General features: G+C 35.1%; 6 protein-coding genes across 8 annotated transcripts; 3 read left to right on the top strand and 3 right to left on the bottom strand.

Moving 5' to 3' along the window:
- Positions 1–103: 103 nt before the first annotated feature.
- Positions 104–2,844, top strand: LOC106622308 (probable ATP-dependent RNA helicase DDX23). Its single transcript, XM_014241447.3, has 2 exons — positions 104–1,979; positions 2,057–2,844. The coding sequence occupies exons 1-2, from the start codon at positions 211–213 to the stop codon at positions 2,718–2,720; spliced, it is 2,433 nt and encodes an 810-aa protein (XP_014096922.2). The 5' UTR covers positions 104–210; the 3' UTR covers positions 2,721–2,844.
- Atac2 (Ada2a-containing complex component 2) lies at positions 2,830–6,035 on the bottom strand. The gene is made up of 10 exons (XM_014241449.3): positions 5,547–6,035; positions 5,320–5,471; positions 5,104–5,260; positions 4,642–5,040; positions 4,149–4,583; positions 3,841–4,087; positions 3,607–3,759; positions 3,404–3,539; positions 3,152–3,333; positions 2,830–3,084 (listed from the first exon to the last, which is right to left on the bottom strand). Exons 1-10 carry the CDS (start codon positions 5,927–5,929, stop codon positions 2,908–2,910), a joined length of 2,421 nt encoding a protein of 806 aa, XP_014096924.2. The 5' UTR covers positions 5,930–6,035; the 3' UTR covers positions 2,830–2,907.
- Positions 6,036–6,254: 219 nt separating this feature from the next.
- On the top strand, positions 6,255–7,060 carry LOC106622296 (cytidine deaminase). Its single transcript, XM_014241434.3, has 2 exons — positions 6,255–6,457; positions 6,526–7,060. The coding sequence occupies exons 1-2, from the start codon at positions 6,394–6,396 to the stop codon at positions 6,936–6,938; spliced, it is 477 nt and encodes a 158-aa protein (XP_014096909.1). The 5' UTR covers positions 6,255–6,393; the 3' UTR covers positions 6,939–7,060.
- A 581-nt stretch (positions 7,061–7,641) lies between these two features.
- LOC106622307 (cytidine deaminase) lies at positions 7,642–9,273 on the top strand. Its single transcript, XM_014241446.3, has 2 exons — positions 7,642–7,871; positions 8,014–9,273. The coding sequence occupies exons 1-2, from the start codon at positions 7,799–7,801 to the stop codon at positions 8,436–8,438; spliced, it is 498 nt and encodes a 165-aa protein (XP_014096921.1). The 5' UTR covers positions 7,642–7,798; the 3' UTR covers positions 8,439–9,273.
- Positions 9,274–9,804: 531 nt separating this feature from the next.
- LOC106622306 (uncharacterized) lies at positions 9,805–11,135 on the bottom strand. The gene is made up of 2 exons (XM_014241445.3): positions 10,625–11,135; positions 9,805–10,540 (listed from the first exon to the last, which is right to left on the bottom strand). Exons 1-2 carry the CDS (start codon positions 10,835–10,837, stop codon positions 9,887–9,889), a joined length of 867 nt encoding a protein of 288 aa, XP_014096920.2. The 5' UTR covers positions 10,838–11,135; the 3' UTR covers positions 9,805–9,886.
- A 113-nt stretch (positions 11,136–11,248) lies between these two features.
- Snx6 (sorting nexin 6) lies at positions 11,249–15,043 on the bottom strand. Of its 3 annotated transcripts, none has more exons than XM_014241444.3 (8): positions 14,824–15,043; positions 13,433–13,849; positions 13,256–13,377; positions 12,747–13,191; positions 12,482–12,664; positions 12,125–12,142; positions 11,738–11,847; positions 11,249–11,676 (listed from the first exon to the last, which is right to left on the bottom strand). In XM_014241444.3, exons 1-8 carry the CDS (start codon positions 14,968–14,970, stop codon positions 11,583–11,585), a joined length of 1,536 nt encoding a protein of 511 aa, XP_014096919.1. In that variant the 5' UTR covers positions 14,971–15,043; the 3' UTR covers positions 11,249–11,582. The 3 variants fall into 3 exon arrangements, with proteins under 3 accessions (XP_014096919.1, XP_014096917.1, XP_036225241.1); XM_014241442.3 differs by lacking the exon at positions 14,824–15,043 and adding an exon at positions 14,111–14,270; XM_036369348.2 differs by lacking the exon at positions 12,125–12,142 and having other exon boundaries at positions 14,824–15,042.
- Positions 15,044–15,545: the final 502 nt, after the last annotated feature.

The raw sequence follows: 15,545 nt of genomic DNA, 5'->3' as shown, positions 1-15,545 counted from the left end.
TTGTCAATGATTCTTGATATACACATTAGGAAGCTAGCGTGTCAAAATATTACGATTTTGTTTTATTGTGAATCACAGAGGTAAAGGAAGATGAATTCAAATGTCAAATATTTGTCAGCGAAACAGCAGTGTAGTTTAATAAACGTTTTCATTCATTTTCATATTATCAACTCCGTGTTTTTATAGGAAATAAGATTTGGGCAGGAAAATATGGTTAACGATAAAAGACGCCGTTCACATTCAAGGGAACGTCGAGATAGAGACCGAGAGAGAGAACGTGAACGTGACCGTGATAGGGATTATGAGCGGGAGCGTGACCGAGATCGAGGCCGCGACCGGGAACGGGAAAAGGAACGTAATAGACCCCGTTCAAGGTCTCGAGGAAGAGATCGAGATAAGGTCGCCGACAAACGTCGTTTGGAAGAAAAGATGAAAGATGAAAAAGAGGAGAAAAAGCTTAACATCAAGGAAGATTTGGAAATGGAAGATGTCAAATTGCATGACGAGAAAAACAAATCGACTAAAAAGGAACCGCTTTCACTAGAGGAACTACTTGAAAAGAAGAAAAAAGAAGAGGAAACAAGAAGCAAGCCTGTGTTCTTGACCAAAGAACAAAGAGCAGCGGAGGCCTTGAAACGGCGTCAGGAAGAAGTGGCTGCCATGCGTAGTGCTCAAAGTGCTGCAACGGCTGCTGCAATCGCTGGCACTGATACTGCCAATAATGGGATGTCATTCACACAACTTAAAAATGAAAGAATAGATCGGAAAGACCGCGAACGAGATTATGATCGTCGTGATCGTGAAAAAGGAAGAGACCGGGACAGGGATCGAGACAGGGAACGTGAGAGAGATAGAGACAAGGATAGGGATAGAGATAGTAAACGCGCAGAAGACCTTTCTCACAAGGATAAAGAAAAGGAGTTGGAAGCGATACGTGAACGCTATTTGGGTATTATAAAGAAAAAGCGACGTGTACGTAGACTTAATGATCGGAAATTTGTGTTCGATTGGGATGCTGGAGAAGACACCTCTATAGATTATAACAACTTATATAAAGAACGACATCACGTACAATTTTTCGGTCGTGGTAATGTTGCAGGAATCGATATCAAAGAACAAAAGCGTACACAGAGTAAGTTTTATGGAGATCTATTGGAGAAACGACGTACAGAAGCCGAGAAGGAGCAAGAAAAGGTGAGGCTAAAGAAGGTAAAACGTAAAGAAGACAAGCAGAAATGGGATGATCGACATTGGTCTGAAAAAGCTCATGATGAGATGACTGAACGCGATTGGCGTATTTTCAGAGAAGATTACAATATTACTATTAAAGGTGGTAAGATTCCGAATCCAATACGTAGTTGGGCGGAATCAGGTTTTCCAAAGGAAATAATAGAAATTATTGATAAAGTGGGTTATAAAGAACCTACACCTATTCAAAGGCAAGCAATACCAATTGGTTTGCAAAATCGCGACATCATTGGTGTTGCAGAAACTGGTTCGGGTAAAACTCTAGCATTTCTTATACCTCTGTTATCATGGATTCAATCACTACCAAAAATAGAACGACTTGAAGATGCGGATCAAGGACCGTACGCTATCATAATGGCACCAACACGCGAATTGGCACAACAAATAGAAGAAGAAACTATTAAATTTGGCCAACCACTGGGTATCCGAACGGTGGTTGTGGTAGGTGGTTTATCACGAGAAGAGCAAGGCTTCCGCCTCCGATTGGGCTGTGAAATTGTTATTGCAACACCCGGTCGATTAATCGATGTTTTGGAGAACCGATACCTAGTTTTGAGCCAATGTACATATATAGTATTGGACGAAGCAGATCGTATGATTGATATGGGTTTTGAACCCGATGTTCAAAAGATTCTTGAATACATGCCGGTAACAAACTTAAAACCCGATAGTGAGGAAGCTGAAGATGCGAGTAAATTGATGGAAAACTTCTACTCTAAAAAGAAGTATAGGTTAGTGTTTGACATTATTTAACGTTATTCTTAATTATTAAAATCATTTTTTTTGTTTGTTTATTTTTTATTTTTAGACAAACTGTAATGTTTACCGCTACTATGCCTCCAGCTGTGGAACGATTGGCAAGATCGTATTTGCGGCGACCAGCGACTGTGTACATTGGTTCAGTAGGCAAGCCAACTGAACGTACAGAGCAAATCGTATTCATGATGGGCGAACACGACAAGCGTAAGAAATTGATGGAAATACTTTCCAAGGGAATCGAACCACCCGTCATTATTTTCGTCAATCAAAAGAAGGGCGCCGATGTTTTGGCCAAAGGTTTGGAAAAATTGGGCTACAATTCATGTACGCTTCACGGTGGAAAAGGGCAAGAACAACGTGAATATGCACTTGCAGCACTTAAGTCCGGTGCCAAAGACATGCTCGTCGCGACAGATGTCGCTGGTCGTGGTATTGATATCAAAGATGTTTCTCTAGTCATCAATTATGATATGGCGAAAACAATTGAAGATTACACACATCGTATCGGTCGTACGGGACGTGCAGGCAAGAATGGTGTAGCGATATCATTTGTTACCAAAGATGACAGTGCTCTATTCTATGACCTTAAACAATGTGTAATGGCTAGCCCGGTTTCGATTTGTCCACCAGAGCTCATGAATCATCCAGATGCACAGCATAAGCCGGGCACAGTGGTCACTAAGAAGAGACGAGAGGAGAAAATATTTGCTTAAGTTAAGACAACTCCTGTAAGCTGTAGTGTTTTCTAAACGTTTTGTCATCCGGTTTTAAATAAATTAAGGTACATTTAACTATGTTTAATGCAAGACATTTAACGCACCGATTACAAAAATATTATATCTTATTTTTTTTTATTAAATTTATATAAGTTATAATGCCAATTTCATACATAACGCAATGCTATGATCTTAAAAGCCTTAAAAAGAAAGCAGTTCGACTTTGCTTAGAATTAATGGGTAAATATTTCTCATAAAAATCCAGTATGATTTCCTCCATTTTAAAGCCGAATTTTTGGTATAGCACAATGGCGGGATTAGACGCGGATACATGCAACGTTATATCCTTTGACATACAAGTCTAAAAATACAAAATTTAATATACTTATGTTTAAATGACTCATATGAAATTTCAAGAAATAAGTTACCTGTATGAGATGATATAACATAAATGTACCTATGCCGCAACGTTGCCAATTAGGTCGAACGGCCATGAAGGAAATGTATGCCTCATTGAAACCGACATCAGGTACCAGAAAACCACAACCGACTACCAACTTTTTGTAGAGTGCTACCACACTGTAATCCGGATAGCTAAGGCATTCAGACACTAAGCAATCATAAAATAATTATGTGTTAAGTGTGTGGACTTGAGTTAATTGAAGTCACTTTTGTCTTACTGTCGATCCCAGGCCAAAAGGTTGTTTGTAGTAAAGCATTTACTGCGGCAATGTGATTAGGACGCACATAACAAAAATCAACTGTTGAGCGAAACGGATACCGTTTATTAACAGTAAATTGGAGCTCGCACATTAGCTGCAAAGTAGAAGTACAAATTTTATTTATGTATATCCAAAGCTAAAAAACAGTAGCAAAAGTATACCTTCAACCAAGGAGGAGCTATTTCTTTGTCTCTGTAGATGAACGGATGTAAAATGCGGCGAGAATATGGCGATTCAAACATTTCGTAGTCAAAAGATCCAGTGATTCGGGCATAAAATGATTTGCGTTTGTTTTCCGAAGTTAGTGTTATAAGCTGCAAAAATTTTAAGTAAGCGAGGCTTAATCGTTTATTACTGCACTTCTACTCATCATTTCTTATCAATATTCAACATACCTGATATCTATCAAGGATTTGTGCTTTGGCTTCGTGTGCTAGTAAATCGGTGTTCTTGCCATTTATTTTATCGTCTAAGTTGAAAAGTGGCTTGCCATGTTCACGTTTCCATTCACGGACACAAAGTTTTCTGTAGAATCGCCGTACATATGCCGGAATATCAATTTGGCATTTTTCTTCCATCGCAAATATTTTACGTAGCTTTAATAAAAGTTCGGTTTCTTCGTATTCACTCATCATTGTTAAACTGTAATGATCATTATGACTTTAAAAACATTTAAATCTTTATTTTTTATTATAGCATTTACCTTTCATTTTCCTCAAATTGCTTCTTTTCAATGGTTTGGTTGTCTATATGATCTTCAGATACCTCATCTTCTTCTATCAACCACGGCCAGTTCCGCCGTGGTATTTTTGTGAATAGACTAGGTTTACAAACACCCATAACGGTCGTATTTTCCTCAGCCTCATTATCCGATTCAAGATTCTGAACTGTTTCCTTAGCTTTGCAAGCGACATCTTCGTTTTCTGATTGTTCTGCCTCAGATTTTATCTCTTTTTTGATTGTGTGATCTAATTGAGATAACAATGATTGTTCGCCTACCGAACTGCTCAGCTCTTTTCTTGGAGATTGGTTGAGCTGTTGAAAATTGGTTACTTGCACTATGCGCGGTTGATATTCATCGTCGTCATCTGGATCATTACTGTACTCAGATGGCGTTTGCATAGAATCGTCCTGACAGCTGCAAAGAATTTGATATAATATGGGCAATAAGGTTTTATAATAATTTACAAACTTACAGTTGTTCAGATGCTCCCAATGAGGACAACATTTGTTGGTGTTGATCGTCTGAATTGTAAAAGCTTTTAAATTTATCAGCTATCGGCTTCTCGGGACTTGTATTAGTGACATCTAAATTAATTTTGCTTTTTGCTTCTAATGAATTACAATTATTTATATTATCATTGTGAGTTTCAAGTAGAGGAAGAAAATCAGTTTTTTCATCTCCACCACCGAGAGTGTCTGTGGTAATATTCGGCAATGAATTGAATAAATCGTAGTTCGCTAAATTTTCTGCCAAAAAGTCCATTAAACTTGATTGAACAGTGTTAAGTGGTTGTTGTTGTTGTAAGTTTTTAATGTCATCATCAACTATATTAAGCTGCTTGGCCATTTTTGGTGTGCGACCCATATATGGTCTAGAGAGAAAAATTTATAATTATTTAATAAAAAGTTTAGAATATTCAAATTTTAAAAAATACATGGTACGGCTGCATCCATCAGGTATGGGTGTCAAGTCATCATCGGAATCATTACGGCGGCTGCGCTTATTTTCCTGTTGGTCATCAGCGCTATCAATATCCTCATGCATTTTTTTATCATTGCGCATTTGTGAACGCTTCTGACTAAATTCTTCATCTGCAATATTGTATAAACATGATTACTTCAGTAGGAAACCTTTTTTTCGGCATACTTACATTTTTTGTGAATAGCTTGCGGAGTTAAATTAGACTGAGCTAGACGCCACCAACCTGATTTTTGAATCGTTTCTTGGCCGGATAAAAAAAACTCGGGGCTGTAATGTGATAAGTTACCAGAGATTGAACCGAACCAATTTTTGCGTCGTCGTCTAAATGCGAGACATTTAATCATATATTTAACTTTAAACATAATAGATATATAATAGGTTTTGATGATTACTTACGTTCCGGGCTCCATTAAAAAGTCCCAATTCTTATTGATAAAACTCACGATATGCGAACGCCAATGGAAGAAGCCATGATGGCTAAGTCCTTTTGATTTAACGGATAAGTTGTATAATGTCAAAACCACAATCATGAACCATGACAAACGCTGACGCACGAAATTTTCGCGTGGAGCTGCGGTTTTAGCCGACATGGACGTAGAAGGCGCATCATTTTGCAAATACATGCACGCCGCACAGGTGAAATCAAAGAACACATCACCTAATAAATCACCTGGCCGACACGTGCGTAGGCACTTTGAGTGTACCACAGAATCACATTCTATGCACTCAAGACAATCCTCGTCCTCAGCAAGAGCCCGCTTACAATAAGAACAATGCATTAACGATAACGAAAATTGCAAAAGAAAATTGTAACGTTTTTTTAAACAAATAATCACTATTTTGTTTAGAAGATCAGAAAGGGGTAAACGAATAAAACATCGCGGAGTACACTGAAAGCAAGAAAAACAAAAATAGTTGCAGGGTTGCCGAATCTATAATTTTTAGGAATACAAATATGTATGCAATGAAAATTTTATAATTATATCTTAATTAAACTTATCACACATTTACTATATGTGCTCGTAATATTTTAATAATACACACTTGTTTGATTTAAAGCACAAAAAAAACGAAAATTCGTTGAAAAACAAAAAAAAAAAATTTTTTTAACAGTCCATCAAAGTTTGATATTATTGTTTCAATAATTTTTTTATAAACTTAAAACACATACAATCTAAAAGATACGTGAATTCAACAAATAAGTTTCGTATAGATTATTTAAATCTGTGTTATTGTTGAAATAATGCCACGCGTCATTGTATATAATACCAACGCAGATAAGCAAGTGCGAGATTTCAAGGAGTTAGGTACAGACATTCGAATAACTACTAACTCCGAGTGACGGTCTATAATTTTTTGTATCTGCTTATTTCAGCTCCGGACGCTCAAGAACTAATAAGAGCAGCTATAGAGGCACGGCGACTGGCTTATTGTCCATACAGCAAGTTTCAAGTAGGCGCGGCTATACAAACGGGTGATGGATCAATTTATACAGGTTGCAACATAGAAAACGGTGCATATCCGGCGGGAATTTGCGCTGAACGTACTGCTGCTTGCAAGGCGGTTAGCGAAGGGAAGCGCGATTTCGTTGCCTGCGCAGTTGTGGCACAGCAAGAGAGCGGATTTACCACTCCCTGTGGAGTATGTCGGCAATTCCTAGCTGAATTTGCTATGCAAAGAGATTTCCCTCTATATTGTGCCAAACCAGCTTGTCCGCCGCTACATGTGCTTGTCACAAGTATTCGAGATCTGTTGCCTCGCAGCTTTTCTTTTCTGGGAAATAAATAAATTAATATATATAATTTTAAAGAGCACATATTGGTTAACAGCTACCTTTGGATGAACTATTATAACGAATGTACTATATTTTTTAATATATCAATAAATTTTTTACCTTTTGAAAACGTTTATTATATGCATTTTAATGGCATCAGCTTTCAATTATTATTTAAATCCTTTATTTGCTTTTCTGATTGAATCCGAATGAGGCTACGATCGAACGGAAATGTAGTAGATCTGCCTTTAAACCGGAAATTCGAACTGTGAATTCAATTTCCATGCATTGACTTTGAACGAATTTAATTATGGATGTATGACATATTTACATATATGTATGAATTGTGTGGTATTATGAATGTAATTGGTAAGATAAAAGCGTCTTCAGAATTTTAGAAGCGAAACGAAACATGAACAATGAAATCACTCATTATTCTTGCCACACAGCATTTATTTACATGTTCGTATAAGACACACACACCTACATCTAAACGCATAGTTGGCTGTTATCTTGATTTTCCACCGCTTTTGGTGGTGGCTCAATTGCACTCTCCGAACTTTCTCAGCAAATACACGGCCACAAATGTATTTAATGTCTTCCGTTTATCTGTATTTGTTTATAGAGAAAGTATTGATAAGAAGAGACAAGAACGTTTGAAGAAGAAAGAAACTACAAATAGCTTTATATACTAATTAGTTTGTTGGCCAGAAAGGTGACTGCGAAACAAAATACAAATTATTCAGTTGGTGATCATACTTTGAGGAGAATATACGCAACGCGCACTAGCCTTGTTGATTTGCAAAGTTCGTACGAAATTGTGCTCTTGAAATTTTAAAATAGATATTGAATAACATATCAAGTTTTCCATAAAATGGACATATACCAGGTGACGGGTTTGAAGAAACCAGAATTGGTTGAACACATCGAAAAGTACGGTGATTTGGGTGAGTGAATGCCATCCAGCTATGTAACAGTTGTTAATTGAATGCTTGAAGTTTGAACATTTGCTTTTAAAACATTTTGTTATTTATTTAGGTATGTATGTATGTGTATTTGTAGAGTAAATCCATATATGTTCATTTACAGATGAACCTACCAAAGAACTGATACAGGCAGCGATTGCAGTCCAGAAGCACGCCTATGTACAATATAGTAACTTCTATGTTGGTTCTGCTTTCCGCACGAAAGACAATCGCATCTTTGCGGGTTGTAATATTGAAAACGCCAGTTTCACACCTACATCGTGTGCGGAACGCACCGCCATTAGCAAAGCCGTTTCTGAGGGATATCTTGAGTTTGTTGCAGGTGCAGTGGTCGCTTATCAAGAGGACGCCTTTACAACGCCGTGTGGCGTGTGTCGACAATTTATAATGGAGTTTGCGCCTAACGATATACCACTATTCATTACAAAATCGCAAGTCAATGTTGAGAAGTCGAACGAAGATCTGGTGCTGTCGACATCCATTTATAATCTGCTGCCTCATGGATTTCGCACGTATAAAAAGAATTGATTAATTACATAACGGAAAGACAAATATTTTAATCGATAGTTACTCTTTAATCATATCAAACTATGGACCTCACTTATACCGTTATTGTTGGCAATAATAATGGTTTATTGTATATTTAATTAGAAACTGGCAATAGCAAATAGTTTAGGTGAAGTGTAATTTTGTACAAATCATAAATACACATAAATATTTAATTTAATTTTAAATTTGGCAAACAATTTTGCGCAAATTATGACGCTTTTGTATTTTTTAGAAACATTCTCCCATCAATATCTCCCAATTTCGACGAAGAGCGTTAAAGAGCAAAACAATTTAATTCTTAAGAGGTATGTCTTACTTCTCTTGAATTCAATTCGTTTTATCTCTGATAAAAGGCGATAAGCCTTGCAAATTTATTAACTTGTAAACCTTGAACTTCAACGGTTTTTAGTTTCGTAATCTTTACTTCGAAAATAAGCTTGGTGCCCAATTAAAGCAATTTTGCACAGAAGTGCATTATGCTCTCCTACATGTTCATATACTATATTGAGTAAGCTCTCAATTTTTCGCTTATAAATGCCATAGACAATTTGCAACTAAAACTATTATATAATCTATTTGTTCATAACTGAAAAAAATTCAGTAATATCAATATTTTACTTAAGTTATAAAAAAAAACAAAACATCTTACTAAAATTGTATTAGAGCCAATTGAGATAAAGACTAATTTCAGTTCAATCGAATATTCATAGGTTCATGTTATCGGGGATGACCTGTGCATTAATTATAATGTTATCATTTAGAGTCATTAATTTATTAAATTATTACTTCAGCGCAGAATAACTGAGATATCAAAGCTATTGTGTTTGTTATGATTAAGGGGCACACCTAGTGTGACAGCCTAAAAAAACGTCGATTTTTTGGATTTAAATAAAAACTACTATATAGACTACTATAAGCATAGTGAAATTAAAAAAAAAAAGATAAATATTTTTGTAGTTATACGAGATCTTCGACGGCGCTAAAAAAAAGTGCTTCACTGCTGTAGTGATGCCGGCCTTTTCCGTGAATGAAACCTGTTTAAAAATAAACTCATGGAGCTGAACAGAGCGACTATACTTTAGAACTACTTTAACACAAAAGCTATTCGAGATATCGATTTGAAATTTTGTATGTTATTTTTAAAGGTATAAGCTATCGATATGAAATCGATTTTTTTCTTTCAAAATATCACACTAGTTGTGCCCGCACCCTTTTTAATTTTTTTACTAGCTTAAATTTGTGAATATAAATTTTCAGCATAGCATATTCAGGTTATTATATAATTAGATGGACGTACATCACTAAAATACATATGTTGCTAAAAGTAACACAGATAAACAATAAATTTATATATAAATGCAAAACCATACGATTTATTCTGAAAAAAGGGTACTTTGATATAAGTATTTGAACAGGAGTTAGATTTTTTAGACATATTTCAGTGTTCGCTCGCCGGAACCGTACACTTTGTATTCGGTTTCTTTCGATAACGGTGTTACTGGATCGTATACCAAACGATTGTGTATATGCGCAGTTTCAAAGTCTATGGTACGTTTAATTGGCTCAATATAATTGGCACGTACCTCCGTTGTCATTCCAGAGTTGGGCACATGTTGTACCAAGCTGGGGAACTCACAATGGCGTTTTGGGCATTCTCTTGCAGCCTTGTCATCACATTGGGTATCATCGCGTCCGGGGAAAACACGCTTTATTTGTGTATTATATTTCTGCCAATTCCAAAATGTTATATTGTCATGTCGAGCCACGCTACCCATCAACTCGGCCGGCGTGTAATGGACAAAGGATAGGCGTGAAGTGGTTGCTGCTGGATCGAGTAATTTTGAGAAACTCGCTTTAGCACGATTAATGACCACTTTAGAAGCCGCCACAGGGGAGGGTAGGGCTGTTGGCGTAGGTGGTGCAGGTGCTGTTTGAGGATTCCAAAGGAAATCTTGGTGCATTGTGCTGCTGGCTGGTCGCATTGGACGACTAATGAAACGTAGACGTCGATCTTCGAAATTTTTCATTAGTTGCACTTTTGGGCCAAGCGAGGGATTAATCATTTTATTTGGGTCATCATACTGTAATTCAATAAATAGTAAACAACTCATTACATGCATTGTCAAATAATCACAATTTGCCGCAGAAACACAATTCTTACTTACTTTCCATGTATAATTGACTTTGTAGTCGCTTGTGCGTAATTTCTCTAAGGTTGGGTCTGTACTATACGGTTTTGGTTCTTTGAATTTAGCATGCATATTTTTCCCCATCATCGTGTCAGTCATATAAACATGACTCCGATATGTGGAGGTGCGCATATCGTCCTTACACTCATCACTTGGTTTTTTGTAATCGATGAATCCAAAGTCATTCATTTTCAAAAGTCAACTATGCTTACAACAAAAATGCAATACAAAATGTTTACAAGACGTTATAATACGATAAAATTAGAAAAATATACGAATTTTGCTTGTTTCTGACGTATAAAGTGCGTAAATCAAATAATTCTTTAGATATGAAATATTGCTGTTCTGGTTGCTAGGGTTCATTGTACCAAATATTGAAATGTATGTACATATGTGCACACGTTGCCAATTAACTATGTACCATATACATATAGTATGAAAAGAGGTAAAGTGCCTCTTTATTTTGAAATTGAATGTTTCCAGGAACATTGATTAGATACCTACGATAAAATTTAATATTATTACATACTCGTTTTTATTTCATTTGAGTATTTGTCTACTAACTACTTGCCGACTTTTTTGAGGAGTAATTTACAAGCGTTTTAATTCACAATATACTGTAAATACTTTTATTTGAAATCAAATAAATCAAGCACTTTGGAATGATCTTCGAATACAGAACAGTATCAAATAATTTTCGAAAATCGTAATTAATTTTTTCTCACGTTATTTCGTTATACAAAAATCAATACGTAAATTTAGTTTAGAACAATAATACAATTTTAGAAATACTTCTGCTTTATACATAACATATTACATATTGTATATAAGCTAATATTCGTAATTATGTGGATTTAATATATTTTGCGTGGCGTATATATGTATAAATGTATATAGGATGTTGAGAAGAATATAACAAGTACAAGTCAACAGTTCAGGCAATTTCTTTTAGCGCCAGAAGAGATTGGCGTAAATATTCATATTGAGTGCGTGCGTGTTTGATCTCCAGTTCAGCTAGCTCAACCAGCCTGTAATTAAAAATAATTGCAATAAGTGTATATATTTATTTGACAAATGTAAATATTGTACCCTTTCTTGAAGGCGGCTACGCGGCGATTGCGAAATCCAACTAATTCTTCCTTTCCACATGCGGACATCGATTCGAATTTCTCACAGGCCTCTGCTTGTGCTGCTTCTGCCTATTTTCACAAGCAATGAAAGAAATATAAATATATGTATAATTTTTTTTTTTTATCAGATAAAATCAGATGTTTTGAACTCTTTCAAGCATGCGTAGTGTTAATTATTTGTATCTGAGTAGTGGATAATTTTGTGGTCTTTGGTGCGATTTAGTTTTTGAATAATGGATGTTATAATTAATAGGGATTGGCAATGCAAAACAAAATTACATTAGAATATAATATAATATGAAAACAGTTATATATAATATGAGTAAAAAAATAATACACCAAGTACCTCTTGAACATCCAAAGGCTGCATATGAATTCGTTGAAAGCAGTTTGTTTGGTATTTGTATAGTTTGCATTTAAAAAGTGTGAATAGAAAGTTTTAATTTAAATATTGAACTAGTACAAAAAGTTATAAATAATTAAAACCGTGAATAAATCAAATAATTGCGCGAATAATACAATGACAAAACACACAATAGTACTGCACAAAATATAGGTGTATATATAAATATATATATGTAAATATATAGGTAAACAGTGGAGGAGACTATAAAAATGCAGACTATGTATAATCAATTAACATTATAATAGCATAGGCGAGTGAAGAGAAATTTATGGAATTAATATTGGCGAAATTTCTTACAGCATGTACGTCCTTATTTTTGGCACGTGCTTTCTCTAAATTACGATTAGCCGCCTCATATGCGGCTAAACAACGTAAACGACGAATTAAGAGTGCTTTCGCTGCATCGCTGTCGCGCTGGTAGTAACGCAAAGTATCCCCGAGCTTCAAGTCCTGATCGCTAGAGACTCGTGCTTCCAAGTTCTTGAAAATTAGTAAGAAATTATATTTGAAATTTTACATTTTCTAATCATCTTTTTTTAATTTCAAACATTATAATTTCTACCTTAATTTTTTCAAAGATTTCGGCTGATTTAGCACAAAATGTTTCCATGCTTCCTTTTTCTGCGGTTGAAAGTTGCATCAACGCATTTGAGATTTTTTGGTGGCATTCGCTGACTTCCTTATGACGTTGCGTCATTTTCTCAGTTCGCACGGCAGCATCACGCAGATGTCCATGATATTCAATGAGAAATTGTAGCTCATTTTCAAAGAAATCATTTACGTCTCGAACTGTTGCACTCATTAATATTTCGTCGGTAGTCTTTCCTAATGACTTAACAAATCCACCGAATATAGCCATTTTTTTACGCGGCTTTGCACAGAGGTCCTGGTCATACTCTAGGAACACTTTTAAATGCTGATCCACACGAAATACCGGATGATTAGCGAGTCGACGCAAAAAAACTTCATGCATTGCTACTGTTTTCTTGAAGGTGGCCAAGTATTCGCTTTGGTAAAAAAAAAGCGTTTATTAAAATCAAAAAAAAATATTTTATTGACTATAACACTTACGCTTCGAGTTCGGATTTCATTTTCTTAAATTCTTCCTTTGTCATATTGCCTTCGCCTTCTCCAAGTCGCTGTAATTTTTCTCGTGAGGCATCGAAATCAGGGCGTGGCGGGCATGGTGGAATCTAATCGATTGAATTTAGTTGGTTCGTTTCAGCTCGATAATTATAAAAAACTTACAATATAACCGGCATATTCTTCATTTTCTTCGAAACGGTCGTGCAGCCAAACAAATTCCTCGTGTTGACGAACCACATTATTGTCTTGCTTAACAAAACCGGGCAAGGTTGTTCGCGTGTGCACGGTAAATTTAACTTTATCTTTTTCACTCAAAGCGTCGGATATTTCCACATGTAAAGTATTTTCCGCGAGAGCAGCAGGTGTGATTGCTGATGAAGACGACTCCGAGGTGACAGTACCACTGCCGTTATTTGTATTAGTTGTTAAAGGATTTCCGCCCTCGGTTTCCCGTTGTGTATTAGGATTAGAAACTTCCATTATTGTTGGATTATTGGTTGAGATGCTGTTTTCTATGCCTAAGGGCGAAGATATACTTTTGGACAGATTTTCAACTGTTGTTAAATCATCCGTTCCGTCCTGAAAAATCAGAGTTTGAGGAAAATTTTGTAATAATACATTTACGAATTATATTTTATTATAAAATTTCTTATCTTGTTTTGTGCTTGACAAAAAAATTGAACAAAAGATATTGATAAACGACTGTATATGCGTATGAAATTCAAAAAAGGGAGGATGTCTTTGACTCATGCAAGTGGTTACTGATATCAGAAAATGTATTTCAAAGAAAATACTGGAATACGATTTACAGCATATAAAATAAATCAACAATTGGCTTACCATCATTGTTCTGAATTTATTTCAATGTATTTTTCTATTTCAAATGTCCTTAAAACACAATAAACAAATATATTATCTGAAAACTTTGAACGTTGCAACTTTCTGTATTTTACTTTCTTCTACCTTCGCCTATAATTATTTGATTGCTTTTTTTTATTTTTTTAATAAATAAAGTCAAAAGGAATGGGTGAATATTTATTTGTTTGTGTCAGTTTTACCATCAGCTGTGCAACGACTCAGAGATGTCATTAATATTTTCAACATCAAACCCGGTTATTAGAAAGAAATGTACCCAGCAAATCATGACAACCGAAATTCCTTTGCTCATGGAGACCAACACATACACAGCGTACAACCCTTTGGATGAACAGCATATGCCCTTTGGATGAATGATCCCACGTACACAAAAGTTTCAGTTACTTCCATCAATTCACCCTTAAGAAACTCATAGAAAATTTAACGGAAATTTATGGTAGCCCTCTGGGGTAATCAACGTGCGATTTTACCGATAATTGACTTGCAGTGGAGCTTGTAAGAAATATGTTAAGTCTTGGTTAATGCCTTTTCATACTCATGGTTTATTATATTACTTTTATATCTGTCACATTAAGTATATGTATGTATACTATGTGTATTAGATATATAAAATTTTAATAACAAAGATTTTATTTATTATTACTAGAACTTTGCAAAAGTAATATGCACAAGCCTACCTGTATATTCACCAAAACACTTTGTATGTTTACACTTTCAATAGAGCCACAGTTTTTATACACCGAATATCTCTTGAAGCGCGTATTTGATGCTTTTGAATGGGGTTCTTGGGATTTATGAAGAATATTGCTATAAAAATTCAACATAATTTCGTTGTCTTAACAAAAAATAACAAAACTAAATATAACGATTACTACAAAACAATTATGCAAAACAACGTGTTACGACTGAAACCGGCACAAATTGCATTAGTGCCAAAGTCTTTGAAGCATTTCCAACAAATAACTGTAAATTGAGTAAGAAGGATAAGTTATATTAATTTGTTTTGGTATATAAATGTATAAACAATAAAAATACGTTGGGTATTCACAAAGCATTGCCAGTGATTAGCTACTAGCTATATTTATTTTTTATATATAATTTTTCTATTCTTATATTTTTATATTTATGTACTTTGTATCATATAGTTTCATAAATGATTTTATGTAACGACTCATTTTGTACATCGATTTTATCAAGTTCAGATTAACAATAAGTTAAATAGTTCCTTATGCAATAATATTTCTAATATCAGTAATATTGGAGCAACTCCAGTTCAGAATCTGATTATGTAATTAGAAAATATAAATTGTGTTATATATTGTGAAGAATTTTTTATTGGTTTTTAAAAATATCATAATCTACTTAAGGAAGTCATTTATTCATAAGTTTTTTTAAAGCT

This window comes from Bactrocera oleae, chromosome 3 (genome assembly GCF_042242935.1).
Source record: "Bactrocera oleae isolate idBacOlea1 chromosome 3, idBacOlea1, whole genome shotgun sequence".
NCBI lineage: Eukaryota > Metazoa > Arthropoda > Insecta > Diptera > Tephritidae > Bactrocera > Bactrocera oleae.
The sequence above is the reverse complement of the archived record's forward strand: the minus strand, read 5'-3'. Positions and strand labels throughout refer to the sequence as shown.

Bases quoted from the DNA above. Each gene is read 5' to 3' on its own strand.
- LOC106622308 (XM_014241447.3), top strand. From the start codon at position 211: ATGGTTAACGATAAAAGACGCCGTTCACATTCAAGGGAACGTCGAGAT. The intron at 1,980-2,056 runs GTTAGTGTTTGA...TTTTATTTTTAG, and splicing joins TACTCTAAAAAGAAGTATAG to ACAAACTGTAATGTTTACCG.
- Atac2 (XM_014241449.3), bottom strand. From the start codon at position 5,929: ATGCATTGTTCTTATTGTAAGCGGGCTCTTGCTGAGGACGAGGATTGT. The intron at 5,261-5,319 runs GTAAGTATGCCG...ACAATATTGCAG, and splicing joins GCAAGCTATTCACAAAAAAT to ATGAAGAATTTAGTCAGAAG. The intron at 3,540-3,606 runs GTATACTTTTGC...TCTACTTTGCAG, and splicing joins TAGCTCCTCCTTGGTTGAAG to CTAATGTGCGAGCTCCAATT.
- LOC106622296 (XM_014241434.3), top strand. From the start codon at position 6,394: ATGCCACGCGTCATTGTATATAATACCAACGCAGATAAGCAAGTGCGA. The intron at 6,458-6,525 runs GTACAGACATTC...TGCTTATTTCAG, and splicing joins GCGAGATTTCAAGGAGTTAG to CTCCGGACGCTCAAGAACTA.
- LOC106622307 (XM_014241446.3), top strand. From the start codon at position 7,799: ATGGACATATACCAGGTGACGGGTTTGAAGAAACCAGAATTGGTTGAA. The intron at 7,872-8,013 runs GTGAGTGAATGC...GTTCATTTACAG, and splicing joins CGAAAAGTACGGTGATTTGG to ATGAACCTACCAAAGAACTG.
- LOC106622306 (XM_014241445.3), bottom strand. From the start codon at position 10,837: ATGAATGACTTTGGATTCATCGATTACAAAAAACCAAGTGATGAGTGT. The intron at 10,541-10,624 runs GTAAGTAAGAAT...ATTGAATTACAG, and splicing joins AAGTCAATTATACATGGAAA to TATGATGACCCAAATAAAAT.
- Snx6 (XM_014241444.3), bottom strand. From the start codon at position 14,970: ATGTTGAATTTTTATAGCAATATTCTTCATAAATCCCAAGAACCCCAT. The intron at 13,378-13,432 runs GTAAGTTTTTTA...TCAATCGATTAG, and splicing joins AAGAATATGCCGGTTATATT to ATTCCACCATGCCCGCCACG. The intron at 12,665-12,746 runs GTAGAAATTATA...CTAATTTTCAAG, and splicing joins AAATCTTTGAAAAAATTAAG to AACTTGGAAGCACGAGTCTC.